General features: G+C 36.9%; 1 protein-coding gene and 1 long non-coding RNA gene across 14 annotated transcripts in view; one reads left to right on the top strand and one right to left on the bottom strand.

Moving 5' to 3' along the window:
- The first annotated feature begins 7,816 nt into the window (after positions 1-7,816).
- On the top strand, positions 7,817-15,343 carry LOC112549804. Its single transcript, XR_003093332.1, has 3 exons — positions 7,817-7,954; positions 14,572-14,635; positions 15,193-15,343. It is a non-coding gene; the product is annotated as an uncharacterized LOC112549804 (long non-coding RNA).
- The window catches only part of ATF2 (activating transcription factor 2), an 82,334-nt gene continuing 74,542 nt past the window's right edge, over positions 7,953-15,744 (bottom strand). For all 13 annotated transcript variants that reach the window (XM_006020806.3, XM_006020805.3, XM_025200496.1 and 10 more), the window contains one exon: positions 7,953-13,969. In XM_006020806.3, coding sequence (XP_006020868.1) covers positions 13,743-13,969 — 227 coding nt within the window. In that variant the 3' untranslated portion in view covers positions 7,953-13,742. The remainder of the gene's footprint in view (positions 13,970-15,744) is intronic.

The following is a 15,744-nucleotide window of genomic DNA, read 5'->3' on the forward strand; positions in this document are numbered from 1 at the left end:
ATCTGACACACAGAAACGAGCTGAAGGCCACATAGGAAAATATTATAGTTCTATATTTTGGACCTAATATGATGTATTTTAAGTAATATTAGAAAGGAAACCATACATTTTAATAATGATAAGCTTATTAATACAAAGTTAAAAGTTTGATATTTTGTAGTATCATCTTAAATTTTATAAAAAATAATTAAACTTCAGAAACATTGCAAAAATAAGACCAAACAAAACATCATACAAGATCATTAAAAAACTCTTTCAGGTATCAATTGGATATTGCCCATCTGGTACCACTATACCTCACTTCAGCTCTCTGCAATTCCTAGTACTCTACCAGTGTCTCCTGGAAGAAGAGCCATGTGCTTTGGGGACATGGTGGGAGTAGCACCATGCTCTGTCCCAGTGCAGTGGGGCTTTATTTGAAATTAAAAAAAAAGCCAAAAAAGTTGAGTGCTGTAGCCAGTCCTGTGTTGTACCAGAGTTCCATGGACATGCATGCATGAGGCTGCCAAAGGCCAGTCTCAACTGCAGAGCTTTGCAAACTGTGTGCCGCGACACATTAGTGTGTCGGCGGCAGCGTGTAGGTGTGTCGCGCGAAATGCAGAAAATTTTGCGGAAGGGCACCGCGGAGCTCCCTTACTCACGTCTGCTTCCCTTGGCCCCTCCCCCAGAACTGAATTACTGTGTCGCGAAATGATGCATGTCTAAAAAGTGTGTCACCAACATGAAAAGTTTGGAAAGCTCTGCTCTACTGCCTTTCCCTTTCCAGCTACCACAGTTTTTATAGGGTTTTGGAGACCAGGAGCTGAGCATAGCTGCTGTTTACTTCCTCCTTCTCTCCCCTACTGAATTCATCTTCAGGCAAAAGAGGGAATGAGCAGCAGCAGTAGTGCAGGGTGAGCTGCAGGAGTGTTCACCTGTGCTGACATGCTGGTTGAACACAACTGAGTTAATCTAACAGCCCCCAATACAGATCTAACATGCCTGTCTTCAAACAGTACAGTTAAAGCCACCTTTGGCACCTGTTGCCACAGAAGTCCATACACGCCATCTATGGGCATTTAAACACATTATTTTTGGTCCCGTGACATGCATCAATCTGCCGCTTCTGCACACGAGCTGACACGCACTGTGCTGTTGTATAAGCAGTGAAATGTGCATCAGCACACAGAAAATGGCAGCGTGATTTTGAACTAAAGCACCTTCTATGTGTTTTAGTTCAAGTGTGCTGCCGCCATTTTCTCAGTGCTGATGAACACTTCGCCACTTATACAACTGTAAGTGTCACAGCGCTGGGCACTTTCCAAAGTGCCTGTCGTGGCACTTGCATGTGTAAAAATGCCCTATAATACCAGTGCTCTTGCTAATGAAATGGGCAGATGAGAACCTGATGGTGTTCAACACTGAAAAATGCAAGGTTCTCCACCTTGGGAGGAAAAACCTGCAGCATGCTTATAGGCTCGGCAGTGCTACGCTGGTTAGCACTACAGATGAAAGGGACTTGGGGGGTCATGATTGACCACAAGGTGAACATGAGCCTTCAATATGATGCTGTGGCTAGTAAAGCGAGCAAAACGCTGGCTTGCATCCATAGATGCTTCTCAAGCAAATCCCAAGATGTCATTCTCCTGTTGTACTCAGCCTTGGTGAGACCGCAGCTGGAGTACTACATCCAGTTTTGGGCTCCACGATTTAAAAAGGATGTGGAGAAGCTTGAGAGAGTGCAGAGGAGAGCCATGCGCATGATCAGAGGTCAGGAAAACAGACCTTATGAGAGGCTGAGAGCCATGGGACTCTTCAGCCTGGAAAAGCGTAGGCTATCGGGTGATCTGGTGGCCACCTATAAGTTTATCGGGGGTGCTCATCAGGATCTGGGGGAACGTCTGTTCACCAGAGCGCCCCAAGGGATGACAAGATTGAACGGTCACAAACTCCACCGCAACCGATTCAGGCTGGACATAAGGAAGAACTTCTTAACTGTCTGAGCTCCTGAGGTTTGGAATAGACTGCCACCGGAGGCAGTTCAAGCACCACTTTGAACGCCTTCAAGACATATTTGGATGCTTATCTTGCTGGATCCTATGATCCCTGCTGACTTCTTGGCCATGGGGCAGGGGGCTGGACTTGATGATCCTCTGGGGTCCCTTCCAGCCCAAATATCTAATTCTTCATTTTTTCAATGCTAGATGCTTTGGAGGGACAAATCTAAAGGGCCAGGCATTTTGCCCTGGGTACTATCAGACAGGACAGGGTGGCTTGAATGCAGGTGAGAAAACATTTAAAGAAATAGGTCTGAAAAAGTCTTTCCAAACACCCCAGGTGTTGGAAGGCAAAGGCTTGCCTTTGCCTCCTGTGATGATGGGGGGGCCTTGGAAAACACTCCTACTAGAGCAAAGTTTAGCAACCAATGGCCTGTAGATCAGATGTGCCCTACATGCCATTTTTTATATGGCCTGCCAAGCTACGGGGCTTCGGAGGTGTTTCTGTGGTTTTGCTTGAGCGGTGGGGAGAAGTGGTAGCAGGCTGCAGCTTCGTGGGCTGGGTTGGAAGTAGCCCATGCTCAGAGCTAAGTTCGGTTAAAGTGTTCCCCACTCCAAAATGTTGCCAACCACTGTAACAAAAAAGTGTTGTCCTTGATAGGACTTGTTGGTCATTCTCAGCAGGAGTGTCTACATGTTCATTAATGCACTGTTAGTGCGTGGTATTTAGTACTTGCATAACCAAGAACTAAATCAATGTGCAGTAACTGGCACTACTGCACAGTAGCACCAGTGCACAGCTTTTTAGTGATGCTGTGTAATAGCCTAATACTACTGTGCTGTAGTGTATTAGCATGAGTTTTGCCCAGCATGCTACTGCACAGTGTTATTAGGCTACTGTGCAGTTAGCATCTCGTGTAGATGCACCCAGCAAGTCCAACAGGAGCAGCAGCAAGGACTGTTATTAAGAGTAATTTGGGAAAAGCTGTGCACCCTCTCCTTGGCCATCCCTCTTTCCTTTGGACTCGGAGATCATAAAATATAGCCTAATGACAATCCTGTTCTGACCATACTCAGAGAGTAGGGAATGGCTTATACTTCTCACCACACAGAAACCTAGCCTCCTGCACAGAATCACAACAAACTACTAGTATGTTAAGGAAGGCTGCATGGATTTTCTGTTTGACACAAAAGCTATGCCTTTAAGTAGGTTTACAAACAGAGCTACTTAAGTTGATACAGCTCCCATGAACTCTGAGGGTTTTGTGCATAGACAAGATACATTTTCCATTCATGTTGCTATTCATATTTGTAATTTATCTAATTTGACTCTTCAAATAGATTTCCATTGTCTTTAGATCAGTAATTTCATACAGAATTTTTCCAACAGAACAGATAAAAAACAATAATTTGCAGCAAATTATAGTAAAATATACAAAATATATGTACAAAGAAACTTACTTCTTCAAAATCTCTTTCACTTACCACTAGATGGCATTTTCCTCCAGAGAAAAACAAAAGAAATCCTGTTTTTTTATTTACTGTCATAGGAAGCAAGTTATAGTGGAAAATGAAGTATTTTTTATAATTTACCATTCGTATTCAGATAAGAGGGTATTAATGAAACTGTTTTACTAGCAAATTTACAAACTGTTCCTTTCCACTATTTATTTTTCTTTAGATTGTGGTTCTTTTTTTCAGTACACTGTGCATAACAAAAATGCATTGGGGTGGGGTGTGTCATTAATTTTAAAATTAACAGGATAATTTGGAAAATGTATATTGTTCCAGTAGCTATGTGATGTAGCATTTCCTGGAGTTACCTTATGGTAAAAATTCATTTCAACTAGTAGCACAAAAAAGGCATTTTTGTCCAGCAGCAACGATGTTAAATATTTTGCCTGTGAATGATTATATCTCATATCGGACCATTTTAATTCAAAACCATGCTGTAAATTGTGAATTAAAATAGTATTATGAAAATGACTGATATAGTCCCTAAATCTTTACATAGTTCTTTATAGTGCAATAAATCCTCATTTAGGGGTGCAATGCAGTTCTCTGTTGTGCATCTCAAAATTATATATAGATGATTTTCTAGTGTCCAGAAACTGCCACTTCAATGCCTCTCAGTAGGTTCAAATACTAAACTAGTCAAACAGAAGGTTCCCTAGCTCTGAGAGAAAGTGGGAAAGTGAGGCATGATACAACAGGAGAATTACGAAGAGCCAATTTTTAGTTACTGAAGGAACTAAAAGTCTCTCGGAATACATCAGTATACAGCTTTATGGTAACCACCAACCTCAACAAAATTCACCAAGTAAGCAAAATATCAATTCGCTATCCAAGGAAACAGTAACAAATGTATGAAAAGCAGACATTTACTATTTAACAAATGAGCAACAACATTTACTGCCACACTGTCATCAAGGGTTGGGATTCTATACAAATACAGACGTCTGTGCTAGCTTGCCTACAAACAGCATATAGGCCTGTGCTACTTGTGCTTGGATACACAGGATTTTTCTGCACAGCAGAGATTTTCTGATATAGTTTTCCCACTACAGTTATACCTGTGTAACTATACCACACCAATGCAACCACCTGGCAATGTTTAAACTGACTTAATGTACTTCCTTCACAATTCATTTAATCCATGTAGTTCTTTGCATTTTTAAATAACTCTACTACATTCTGGCCTGATATTCAATGGTGTAATGTTTTCCCTCTGGGCTCAATAAATTTGGGAATTTTTCTTGTGGTGTTTTTGGGATAATCTACTGAAAACCAGTGGAATTGTGGGACTTATGGTCAAACTCAAACTCCCATCAATCTTTCCCTGATATCCCATAATTCATGTAATTGGTCGGTACCATTTTCAAACTGTTGTCATGAAGCATGGGGGAAGCAGTGCTGAACACCAGGATACAAACCATCATTACTGTCTATCATACAGATAGAGCACTTCTGGAGTTTCAACCAGCCAGTAGCATCCTCTATGATGTCACAAAATTACTGTTGATGATGAGGATGAAGCAGTTCATGGTCTCCAGAGAGACTAATTCATCAAGATGCAAAGCAACACAGTATGGAGTAGCTGTAGGACTGCCACAACTGGTGTACTTAGCTTGAAGCAGGGCTGCATCGATGAGAATTTTATGGTTATAAAACTCATTACAGAATATACTTATGTCACTTCCCAAGCAGAATAAGATGCCAGATAAATAAAAAAAATAGAACTTGTCTGGAGACACAAGACACTTCCACCATAACCCACAGATCTTGATCAGAAGTACTACTGTCAAGCCCACTCCATATTTGCACCTTATAGACTAACTCAGCCAGAGATACATAAGCTTTCATGAGCCAGACCTCACTTTATCAGATGCCATGAAAGGACATGCACAAAGCAGGCTATCGAAACATTACATTTGTTTGCTTCTTAGCCCTAACCTCACTTCCCTTTCTTCCTTCCCTATTTTTTGTATTCAGATCACTATCTGATAGCATCTGATGTGAGCTCTGGATCACAAAAGCTTATGCATCTCTTATTCAGTTAGTCCATAAGGTGCATCTCTCCAGTCAGGAGTAAGGCCAGAGTAAACACTGCTAGCTCCCTCTCTCCATTTTGTATCATGCATGTAGTTTTACTTCCCTAGGTAGGGTGACCATATGGGAGAATGGGAAATCCAGGACACACACCGCCCCTCCTCCCAAGTCAGCAGTACTGCTACAGGCAGAGATGAAGACAGGGAAGGACAGGACGGGATGGGGTGGTGTGGTGCACCAGGCAGGCAGGCAGCATTGATGCCTGCCTGGTTTGCCGTGCCACTCCGCACTGCTCCCCATCAGATTGCACCCCACATCCCTGCGCTTCTGGGACGCTCATTTTAATTCTCACCAGTTGGCCTGGATTGGCCTCCGAAATCCAGGACTGTCCTGGCTAAACTGGGACATATGGTCACCCTACCCTGAGGTGTAGCATTTTACTTCTACCTATTGAACATCATTTCATTCTCTACATAAAGTGCAGTTGTCTAAATTGTTAAGAACTTTGTGAATTCTAATTCTATCCTCCAAATTTTTGTAACACTTCCCAGTTTTGTGTTATCTGCAAACTTGATCAGTAAGCTATCCCTTTGATAAAAGATTTGGATGCAGGAATAAACAGCATCAGACCCAGAGCAGTCCCCTGTGGTATGACACTTTAAACCCAACTATAAATGTATCAATTCTGATAGTTGTTTCACTTGCCCTTATTCTACTAGTTATGTATCCACTTAACAGTAATTCTATCCAGGCCACATTTCTCCAGTTTACTTATGAATATGTGTGTCATTTGGCACTGTGCCAAAAACCTTACTGTAGTCCAGGTATATTATGTCCACCACAATTCTTCATTCAAAAAACTAGTTACTCTGTCAAAGTAAGAAATAAAGTTGGCTGGTTTATTCTTAAATCCACATTAGCTGCTAGGTGTTTACAAAGTTTTTTATTTCTCAGGTTTACTGTTTGCTTTTAAAATGGCGATTGTTTGTTTTTAAAATGGATACAAGTTAGGTTTCTTTAGCCTTATCTTGACAGCAAAATTACAGTAAGTAGGGTAACTGTATAGCATTGTAAAACCAATCCAAATCCCTGTGTGGACAGTCTTGCTTCTGTTTAAGATAGTTTCTTTTTTGTTGAACTTATCACTGCTCCCAATTGACAACCTAAAGTGAAACAAGTTACTCCTATACAAAAGAAGAGTGTTCATACAGGAGTTGCACTATTTTATCTAAATCGGTTTAAATGTACTTCTGCCACAACAGGCTCATGTAGGCAAAGCCTAAATATTTTATGCAAGAGGCAACGATTTCTTAGGTTGGTAACTTTAACTGAACGAACTGCAGAGTTGGGATAGAGTTAGGCAAAATTTCAAATGCAAGACATTCTTCATCAGGTCTTGCATTCAAAAGCTTGCCTAAGTATCCCAACTATGCATGATCCAATAAAAGAGATCACACTAAGAAATCCTTGTCTCTTGCATAATTCTCAGACACTACCATAAATATTTGATGCAACTTTCATGAGCTTTCCCAGGTGGCTAACGGGTTTATAATAAAGACTGATCACATGATACCCATGCACTTCCTGTCACCTGGCAACAGTGGAAGTTGGTAGTAGCAGAAGTGTAATGAGGAGCAAGTGACACTGAACCACAAAAGAGACCTGAGAACCAAACTGGAGCAACAAATAAACATCATGGTATCTTTTATAAAGAAAATGGCTCCAAGGTCAGGTGGAAGGGGAAATAAAAGGAAGGGAACCAATCAATGTAACATATTTCCTTTTTAATGCACTGGAACTTCCACCCAATAGGTAGGATGAAGAAAATGACATAAGTACAGCTATGATGACAGAATAGAAACAGAATTAGCAGCCATATTAACTGGGATTGGGCACTAGCAATAGTTTTGCAGATCCATGAATGCAGTTGTTTATCTTTTATACTGCAGCAAAGAGAGAACTAGGAACTTAACAGGAGAAACAAAAGAGCAAGGTCCCTACTACCAAAGTAATGGCTAGTGTTCTCAAAAGTTAGTGCTGTTAGAAGCATTATGCGGAAACATTTCATATACTCACACATATATGAAAGTCATACAAATAGCACGTTTACCAGTTTAAAATTCAGGACATGTTCAAGAAAATGATCAACAGTGTTAACAAATGTTTCTATCATTCCGTGACAGATATATAGCATCTGTTCTCCATTTACCCGGATTATCTATTTTTTCAGCAAAAAATCATTATTCCTGTAATATAATTCTGCTGAGAGGCTTCATTTTTCTCGATGGTGAATATAAAATCTATTACAAGGATGCTACAATATCAACCTCTTTCTTATTTTGAAATCATAACCATGCTGGCTATAAAGTTTAACCTGCTGGTATTTTACTGAACAAGTAACACTGAGTGGGCTGCCATACATTTAACAGGTAAGTGCATCTTTTGCAGCTCAAAAATCTGTATGGATGGTTGCTTATAACTTGTCTAAAATAAGATCAAAATGTATAGACCATGATTATAAATACTATATAGTGAAGAAATTTAATATAATTATCATTAATCATAGAGGTTACTGTCTGAAGCAATATTAGGGGATTGGGCAGGGTACAATCAGAGAATGGAATGTAGGGCTCAGTGGGTAGAGGAAAGTGTGTGGTCATTTATTCTCTATGTAACTTTCTTTGAATAAAGTGATTTGTGTCTGATCAAAATAGAGACACGGCCTCTTTACACTCTTAACCTGTCTTCTACTTCTACCTATGCCTTTTTTAACTAAGAAGAATTCTGTATGCATTATTTTGTTGCAATTTTCCATTTTAAATATCACAGAAGTTAAAAATTAAGAGGCTTTTTGATAATTATAATTTCCCAGTAGATTGGACAAGTAATTTTTCAAAGATAATACCTTGCCTTTAGTGACGGACCAATACCCGTAATTCCGAAAATGTGAGGAAAATACCCACAAAGCATTTAGACAATACTATGTTGCAAAAGAAGTGAAGAAATTCCTCACTTGATCATGCAGAGTGATTATTTTATGCCATAAAACTTAAGATTTGAATGCTGTCACTTCAAGAAGTTGAACAGACCTATCACATACTTTCATGTTCATTGTGTTCACTCCACCTGGGGACAGACTATTGTAAATGGAGCTGTAATAGTTTATGTTTGTACTTTGATTTATCAAGCTAGCCCCAGACAAGATTTAGTACTTCATTTCCCAGCAACATATGTGCACATAAGGAAAACTTGCTTACCTGTAATTCTGCTTTTCTGAAGATCTCTTTCTGACAGCATGCTCACTCTTGGAGCTCATCTTCTCGGCCTGAAACTGACAACTCCCAAAAGTGTGATGTGTTCCCCTTAAGTACAACTATGGCAAGTTAGAATGCCAGGCAGGTTCTCTAGCCCAACACACTAGTCATCACTGGCTACAAATACCACAGCCTTTCCTCTCTAGCCAATTCCTACCTGTTGTGACTGGTTTAAGAAGCTCCCAGAATCATAATTTTTTTTCATCACTTCAAGCTTTTTCTGATTCCTTATTAGCCATTTTAATCAGTTTCTAGGTTGTCTAAATTGTTCGCCATTTGCCTAGGCATGCAAATAAAGAATATTCTTACATACAAATTTCAATACACTCTTCTGATAAATAATAATATTCAAGATAAAAATTATTTATATAGCTACATACAAAGTCCTGAAGAAATTATGAACCTCCATTCCCTTCCTCCCCTCCCCCACAAAAAATATTAGAAAAAAAATAACTATGAATGAGTAACACAAGCAAAATATGGAACATTATTATAAAAATGGCAAAAAATACAGTGACTTTAAAGGCTTTAAAACAGTGGAGGTTTTAAAACAATGGTGGAAGTTAATCAAGTTTTTATATACCTTTTCTGTTATCCTTTTAAAGAGTGGATAGACATCATTACATTAGTAGCGGTCCTAAACCTGGGAGATTAAAAATCTCTCCTCAAATCAGTCATGCTTTATTTTGGGGGGTATGAACAGTATATAGCACAGCAATAAAGTATACCAGCTAGGCTGTTCCCAAACGGGTTCACAACCCACCCATGTACACTCGCATACTCCCCACCCAGAAAGATGCCAGTGAGGCTGTTCTAAGATGTCCTTCTGTTAAGACCAAGGTCTTGAGAGCAGCTACTAGGGTCAACACCAGAGTGGTCTTCCTGGCAAACTGTGCAAAAGCATACAGTGAAAGGTGTGGGTAGGGCTTGCTCAGGAACATAGCCTTGTACAATGTAAAGGAAAGATGCACACCACCTGAATTCAAAGAAATCTCCTGATTTCTGTAGCATATCTATAACTACATTGTGTCATACTGAAACCTCTTGAAGTGTCATGTCGCTGCAAAGTCACTGCAGGTAATATGATAACTAAATAAAAACTGAACTTTACAATGCATTTTATTCTACAAAGATACCCCCTGATACCCTAAAAAATGGATCTGATTTGCATTATGGCTGAGAAATACCTCTCAGCATACCTTAGCTCACAGTGTCACAAGCAGATTCTAGGTGTACAGGCCAGAGAAAAAGCTCCCTTTGACAGCTCGCCCCTGAAATATGAGGTGGTAATGCTGGTTAATTACAGTTCACACACTGGTTGCAAACAATGACAAAACATGTATGCGCAACTCACTGAAAATACATATGTGATTACAGGGAAAAGGCATGATTGTTAAAACCAGGAAAAAACCTATACTATTATGACAGACAAATTAAAAAATAGAATACAAGAAAAGCTAGCGACACAGAAACCTACTATTAATGTAAACAAGGCTCCTGTGGCCATCAAAAATATATCAACAATGCCGAATAGGCCTAATCTATGGAGGGTAGATGAGATCCTTGCCAACACCGGTTATTATAAAACAGTTAGAAATTTTACAAAGAAGCAACTGTAGATACAGCTAATATTTACAACTGTACAATGCAAATGTATGTAGCTCCAGTAATTTCTCTAGTGAGGGAGATAAGCAGACGGAATATCAATTTGGATGCATCAATACAGACACAAACCAAAGTTAGCCAAAATAGAGTAATGAGTCAGGCATAAATTAAGTGTACCAGTTTTACATTATCTGAAACCCTGTTCAGCCTAATTTAACATCTCTTATTTTATTCGGATACTTGAGGTTTCAATTTAGTGCTACCTATATAAACTGATTTGTTAAACCAGGTATATTTTCTCCTTGCTTATTATATACCTAGTTCTGCTGTCAGTATACTTTTATGCATCACTCCAAGTGAACATGTAAATTTACAATTTACTTTCAGAAATGCTTTTGTAAAGTGCAATTCAAATTTGCTGGAAAAAAATACAAGAAGCACATTTCATTTTAAAGCTGAATGATGCTCACGGTTTTTGTGGTATTTCCCAAATCTATTATTTTCCAGACACCTCTTGTGTTCATTAAGATGCAAAGGTTAATTGTGGATTTACATTCTTTTTGGAACAACAAAATAGTATCAATGAGATATATAAAAGCAAATTAAATTTTGCTGCAGAACTCATGCCAACCAGGAATCAGGTTAAGCCATATCTGTGACCTAGAAGCCATCTTATGACTCATTTCTGTTATCTAAGAACTAAGGATGAAAATCTAATGTCTCAGAGAATCCAGTGGTAGAAGAATGACACCTGACTCCTTTTCTAGAAAAAGTTGATGATCTTCTACATTTACATGATGTTTCTTATACACAATGGTAATGGGTTCTACAAAAAAATTTAAAAAATGGCAATAATTAAGAGAGAAAGAAATCTGCTTAGAACAGTTATAATTTCATTAAAATAGGAACATAATTTAAAGATAGATTTTATTCTCTTTGATGATTTACTCATGCAAACTGCACATAAAAGAAAACAGTACAGTTTGTGAAACATGTCAAATGTAAAGACCCAAATGCTAAGTACAGAAGTAGTGTGACACATCTCTCAAAACGGAATTCATGGTGTACAACTATTAACTTGTTTCTATTTGTTGAACACAGATAGGTTTATAATGGTTCTTTTCCAACCCCATTGTTAAATTCGTTAACTGTTTACATGTCTCCTACACACTTATGTAGACTTATTTTACAAGCGCAACAGTTTTATTAAAAAAACTTTCACTTATATAAATAAAATGAAAAAAACTGTAGTGTTTAGGAGAGCAAATAAAAAAACAACAACAAACAATGAGGCTTTATCTAGTCCACCAAAATTACAATGAAGAGAAATGACTGTATAACTTTCTGGTAAAATTCACATTTTGTGCCTTTAAGATCAATTCCTTTCTCACCAGACTTAAGGTAGAGTTCATCATTGTGGAAATTTTCAGTAATTAAGTCATACCTTTTATGTGAAATGGTTAAAGTAAGAATGCTTAAAAATATGAGATTAACTCAAATTATTTCCTTATTTTTAAAATACAAAATATCCTATTATTTCCACACTTAAAGCACTGAAATGATATATACACAATTTAGATAACTCTTTGTCCAGTTTTTCTTATAGTATGGTTGTATATTATACAAATTATGTTCTTCCTCTGTATTACCAATTATATGTAGATTTAAAACTGAATCTCATAAGGAATTTGATGGCACTGAGACTTGTAGATGAAGAAGGAAGAGCAAATGAACTACATAACCCATTATAAATGCATTAAATCTTTGTTATATACATAATGGAATCCTGTCTTAGCCAGAAGTTGCTACTATGTATCTTTTTTTGCTATTATACAAAGTTTTCTGACCTGAAAGCACACATCTACTTTTTTTTTTTACAACTTAATCTATTGTAAAATCTTGTACTGTAGTTTGAACATGAGTACAGAATCAAAATAGATAATGGCACATTTAAAAAACTCAATATCCTACAGATGATTGGATAATGAGAAAAAGTGTACCTACAATCATCTCATCAGAAACAAACTACATCATGGAATGTTAGTTATCCAAGTTCGCACAGTAAATAACATTTTAAAACTGCAATCATCTATCAGCCAGCATCACATTGAAGGCATCTTTAAACATTCAAGCAAAGATTGCCGGCATAAACTACTGAACCATTCTCACACACACACGCCACACACATCACATTATAATTACATTGTTTCCAAGATACGGTAGATACTGATTTTTTCCACAAGGTATCAAAATTTTGCTACTAAAAGATGACAGTGCTTACACAAGAATTAAGTACAAGATAGCTTGCAAATACAAGACAATGACAAAAAAAAAAAGTCTTGAGCTGTCTAACGAGGGATTTTTAGACTTTTCTGGCATCTAGACCATATACTTGTATGAATGAACTCCTTAGTCTGCAACTCAAAAATCCACAAAATATCAAACTAGTTTTGAAACTCTTCCATATCTGAGATCCCTGTAATTGTACAGTATCTTCTTACTGTTTCCTATTAAGCTAGTAACAAAGGCTAGCTGCAGAACTTTGTTCTGATTAAAGAAGTAAAGCTCCTCTCCTTAAAAAGGAAAAAGTGTTGAAAAAATTGATATCAGTTTAAAAAAAAATCTAATAAGTAATGACCCTCATCTAGGTTAGGTATGTGCATAAGAGTACTGTATCTCATATACTGTACTGGCCCTGTTGAACGAATAAACAAAAAATCAACAGTTAAAAAGCCAAACAAAATGCTATACATAATATAAGCAAACATTTTCTCCCAATGTTCTCTCTCTCATAATGTGCAAAACAATAAAAAGGCAAAAAGACTAAAAGCAAATTTACTGTTACTGTCTTTTCTCTTGCCTAGTGCTTTATGACCTTGTTAACATTACAAAGTCAATAGGGACTATGCAGAACTTTGGTATAAAATGTCACATAACAATATTATCATCACAGTCTTGGGAACGAGCTTTAGTAATTCACCCCAATGTTTGTTGAAATAAAACCAAATTAAAAATGAAATAAACCACATTGTACTGTACACACACTTTACACATTGAGCACAGAAAATAACTAGTAAATCTAATATTTTTTAAAAAATCAGTCTTTTGCAAAGAGACTGGAAACTACTTTTCAGTCTCATCTTCATCTGCCAATCTTTAAAGCCAAATTTAAATCTGAATTTTAAAAATGAATAATTTTAAACTACAGATTTCTCCTAGGTGAAGACTGGTCTTTTCTTGATTTCCCTTTGAAGTCAAAAACATATATCTAAGAAACTGCTGTAATGCAGGTTTTTAATCAACTTCCTGAAGGCTGTGACTGGGAAGGAGGAGCCATTACAATTTGTGAAAGAACTGGCTCTGTACTCTGGTCCGCCATCTGGGTGAGAACTGATGTGGCTACTGCTTCTGCCTTGGAGGTTGAACTTACTCCATTAGAAGTGCTGACAGAACTATGTTGAATAGCTTCTGTATGTGGGCTACTTGGCACTGAAATGTCTTCAGAACTGTCATCCTTATCTGCAGCTGAGAAAAGAATAAAAAAAGAATTCACTTGCATTTTCCTGAAATGTATAAAAAAATCTCAGAGAACATTAAGATTTTCCATATAATTAAAATTAATGGCTTGAACATGGCAAGACATTTGTCAAAACAATTTTGTTTCTAGTTTACTTTTGGTATTTGTTTGATAATAAAGGAATAGTTTGTATTAGGTTGTGTTTTCCTATACAATGGAAACATCGATACCAGGTTAGAGTATTGATGAAATGTGTCATATTTTGAAATAACGATTCCCATATCTTTAAAACCATTGTTACATTTGACTGATTTTCTATCTAATGCAGCGACTGATGATTATAACACCTGATTCTAATGACCCACGCACATATTTAAGCAATATTTATAGACTAAATACAACCAGCTGTTCTATAATTACATGAATTAATTGGATTCAGATTTTTAAGCAGCACAGGATACTGCATTTGAATAGTGATTCAGCAATATAATAATTCTTTATGATAATTAATGTTTGTGAAAATCATTCTCCCTAAAGGTAATACATTTAATTGTTATTGCTCGGTTGGACAATACTTCAACAAAATGCAACATTCTCATTCTTTCAACAGACTGAAATTCAGACAGCAGAAGACTGAAATTTCAATTGCCTTTTTGGCACCTGAATGTTTTCTGGTAAGAGTTAAATAATTAATGCATAACACACACAAATCCATAAAAATAAGACATACAACAACATTTATTGGATTCTGTATCATATAGTTGAATTTCTCAAATAAATTACACAACCTAATTTACTCAAATTACTCTTATGACAAATACCAATAACAAAAAGAAAAATAATGTATTGCTGTGCAAATTTAAGATTTTTTAAATGCCTCATAGTTCAACAAAACAAAAAGGAGTCTTTCAATAAACACAAACCTTTCATCTAGAGTACAGAAAGTTCACTATAAGAGGAAACACATATATAGGAGCACATATATAGCTATTATGACAAAGTCTTCTTACTGGATTAATGGATATAAACATAGAAAGTGTTTAAGTGAATATATTCCTCTAGGTATTTTTACATTGAGATAACTGGTAAATGGACTGCTGTTAATGAAATTCATCATTTAAAAAAATATTCCTTCTTCAAGTATTTTGGAGTCTTCTTTTAATTAACCCAATTAGTACGTAAGCAGTATTAAGTTAAAAGCTGAGCTAATAAAGCTTTTTTGTTTTAACAGACAAAATAAGCTCTATCCAAAACCAATGAGATTTCAGCAGATGAAAACTGAAGGTGATGTGAATATCTGAGACAAGTGAAAGATTTTCTTGTATTACTTCAAGGTTCCTAGAGTATTGCTCAACTCTCCCATGGCAACTCAAATCATTTATCTGAGCACTTAAAAACTAAAAGGCAAGTATGAATTAAAAAATGAATTAAAAAAAGAATGTCCAAAAAAAGAATGTACCATCTTATGGTAAAAATAACTAAGAACAAGTACACAGTGGGTGTGTCTACACATGCACTTTAATGTGCATTAAAGCATCACAAAAAACTACACTTTCACTAATGCATATTAAAATAGTCTAATGTACCTTTTCTGGTACCTCACAGTAGAGGTACTAAATTTAATGCAGATTAATGAACATGTAGACATGCCCAGCATGGATAACAAACAACACTTAAGTTTTAAGGATAAGAGAATTCACTGAATGAATAAGGTAAGTCCATAACATAACAAAATGTTTACAGAAGCGGGAAAGATAATAGTTCTACAAAGGGCTGGTTCAGC

This window comes from Alligator sinensis, unplaced genomic scaffold (assembly GCF_000455745.1).
Source record: "Alligator sinensis unplaced genomic scaffold, ASM45574v1 scaffold321_1, whole genome shotgun sequence".
In the NCBI taxonomy this organism is placed as follows: Eukaryota; Metazoa; Chordata; order Crocodylia; family Alligatoridae; genus Alligator; species Alligator sinensis.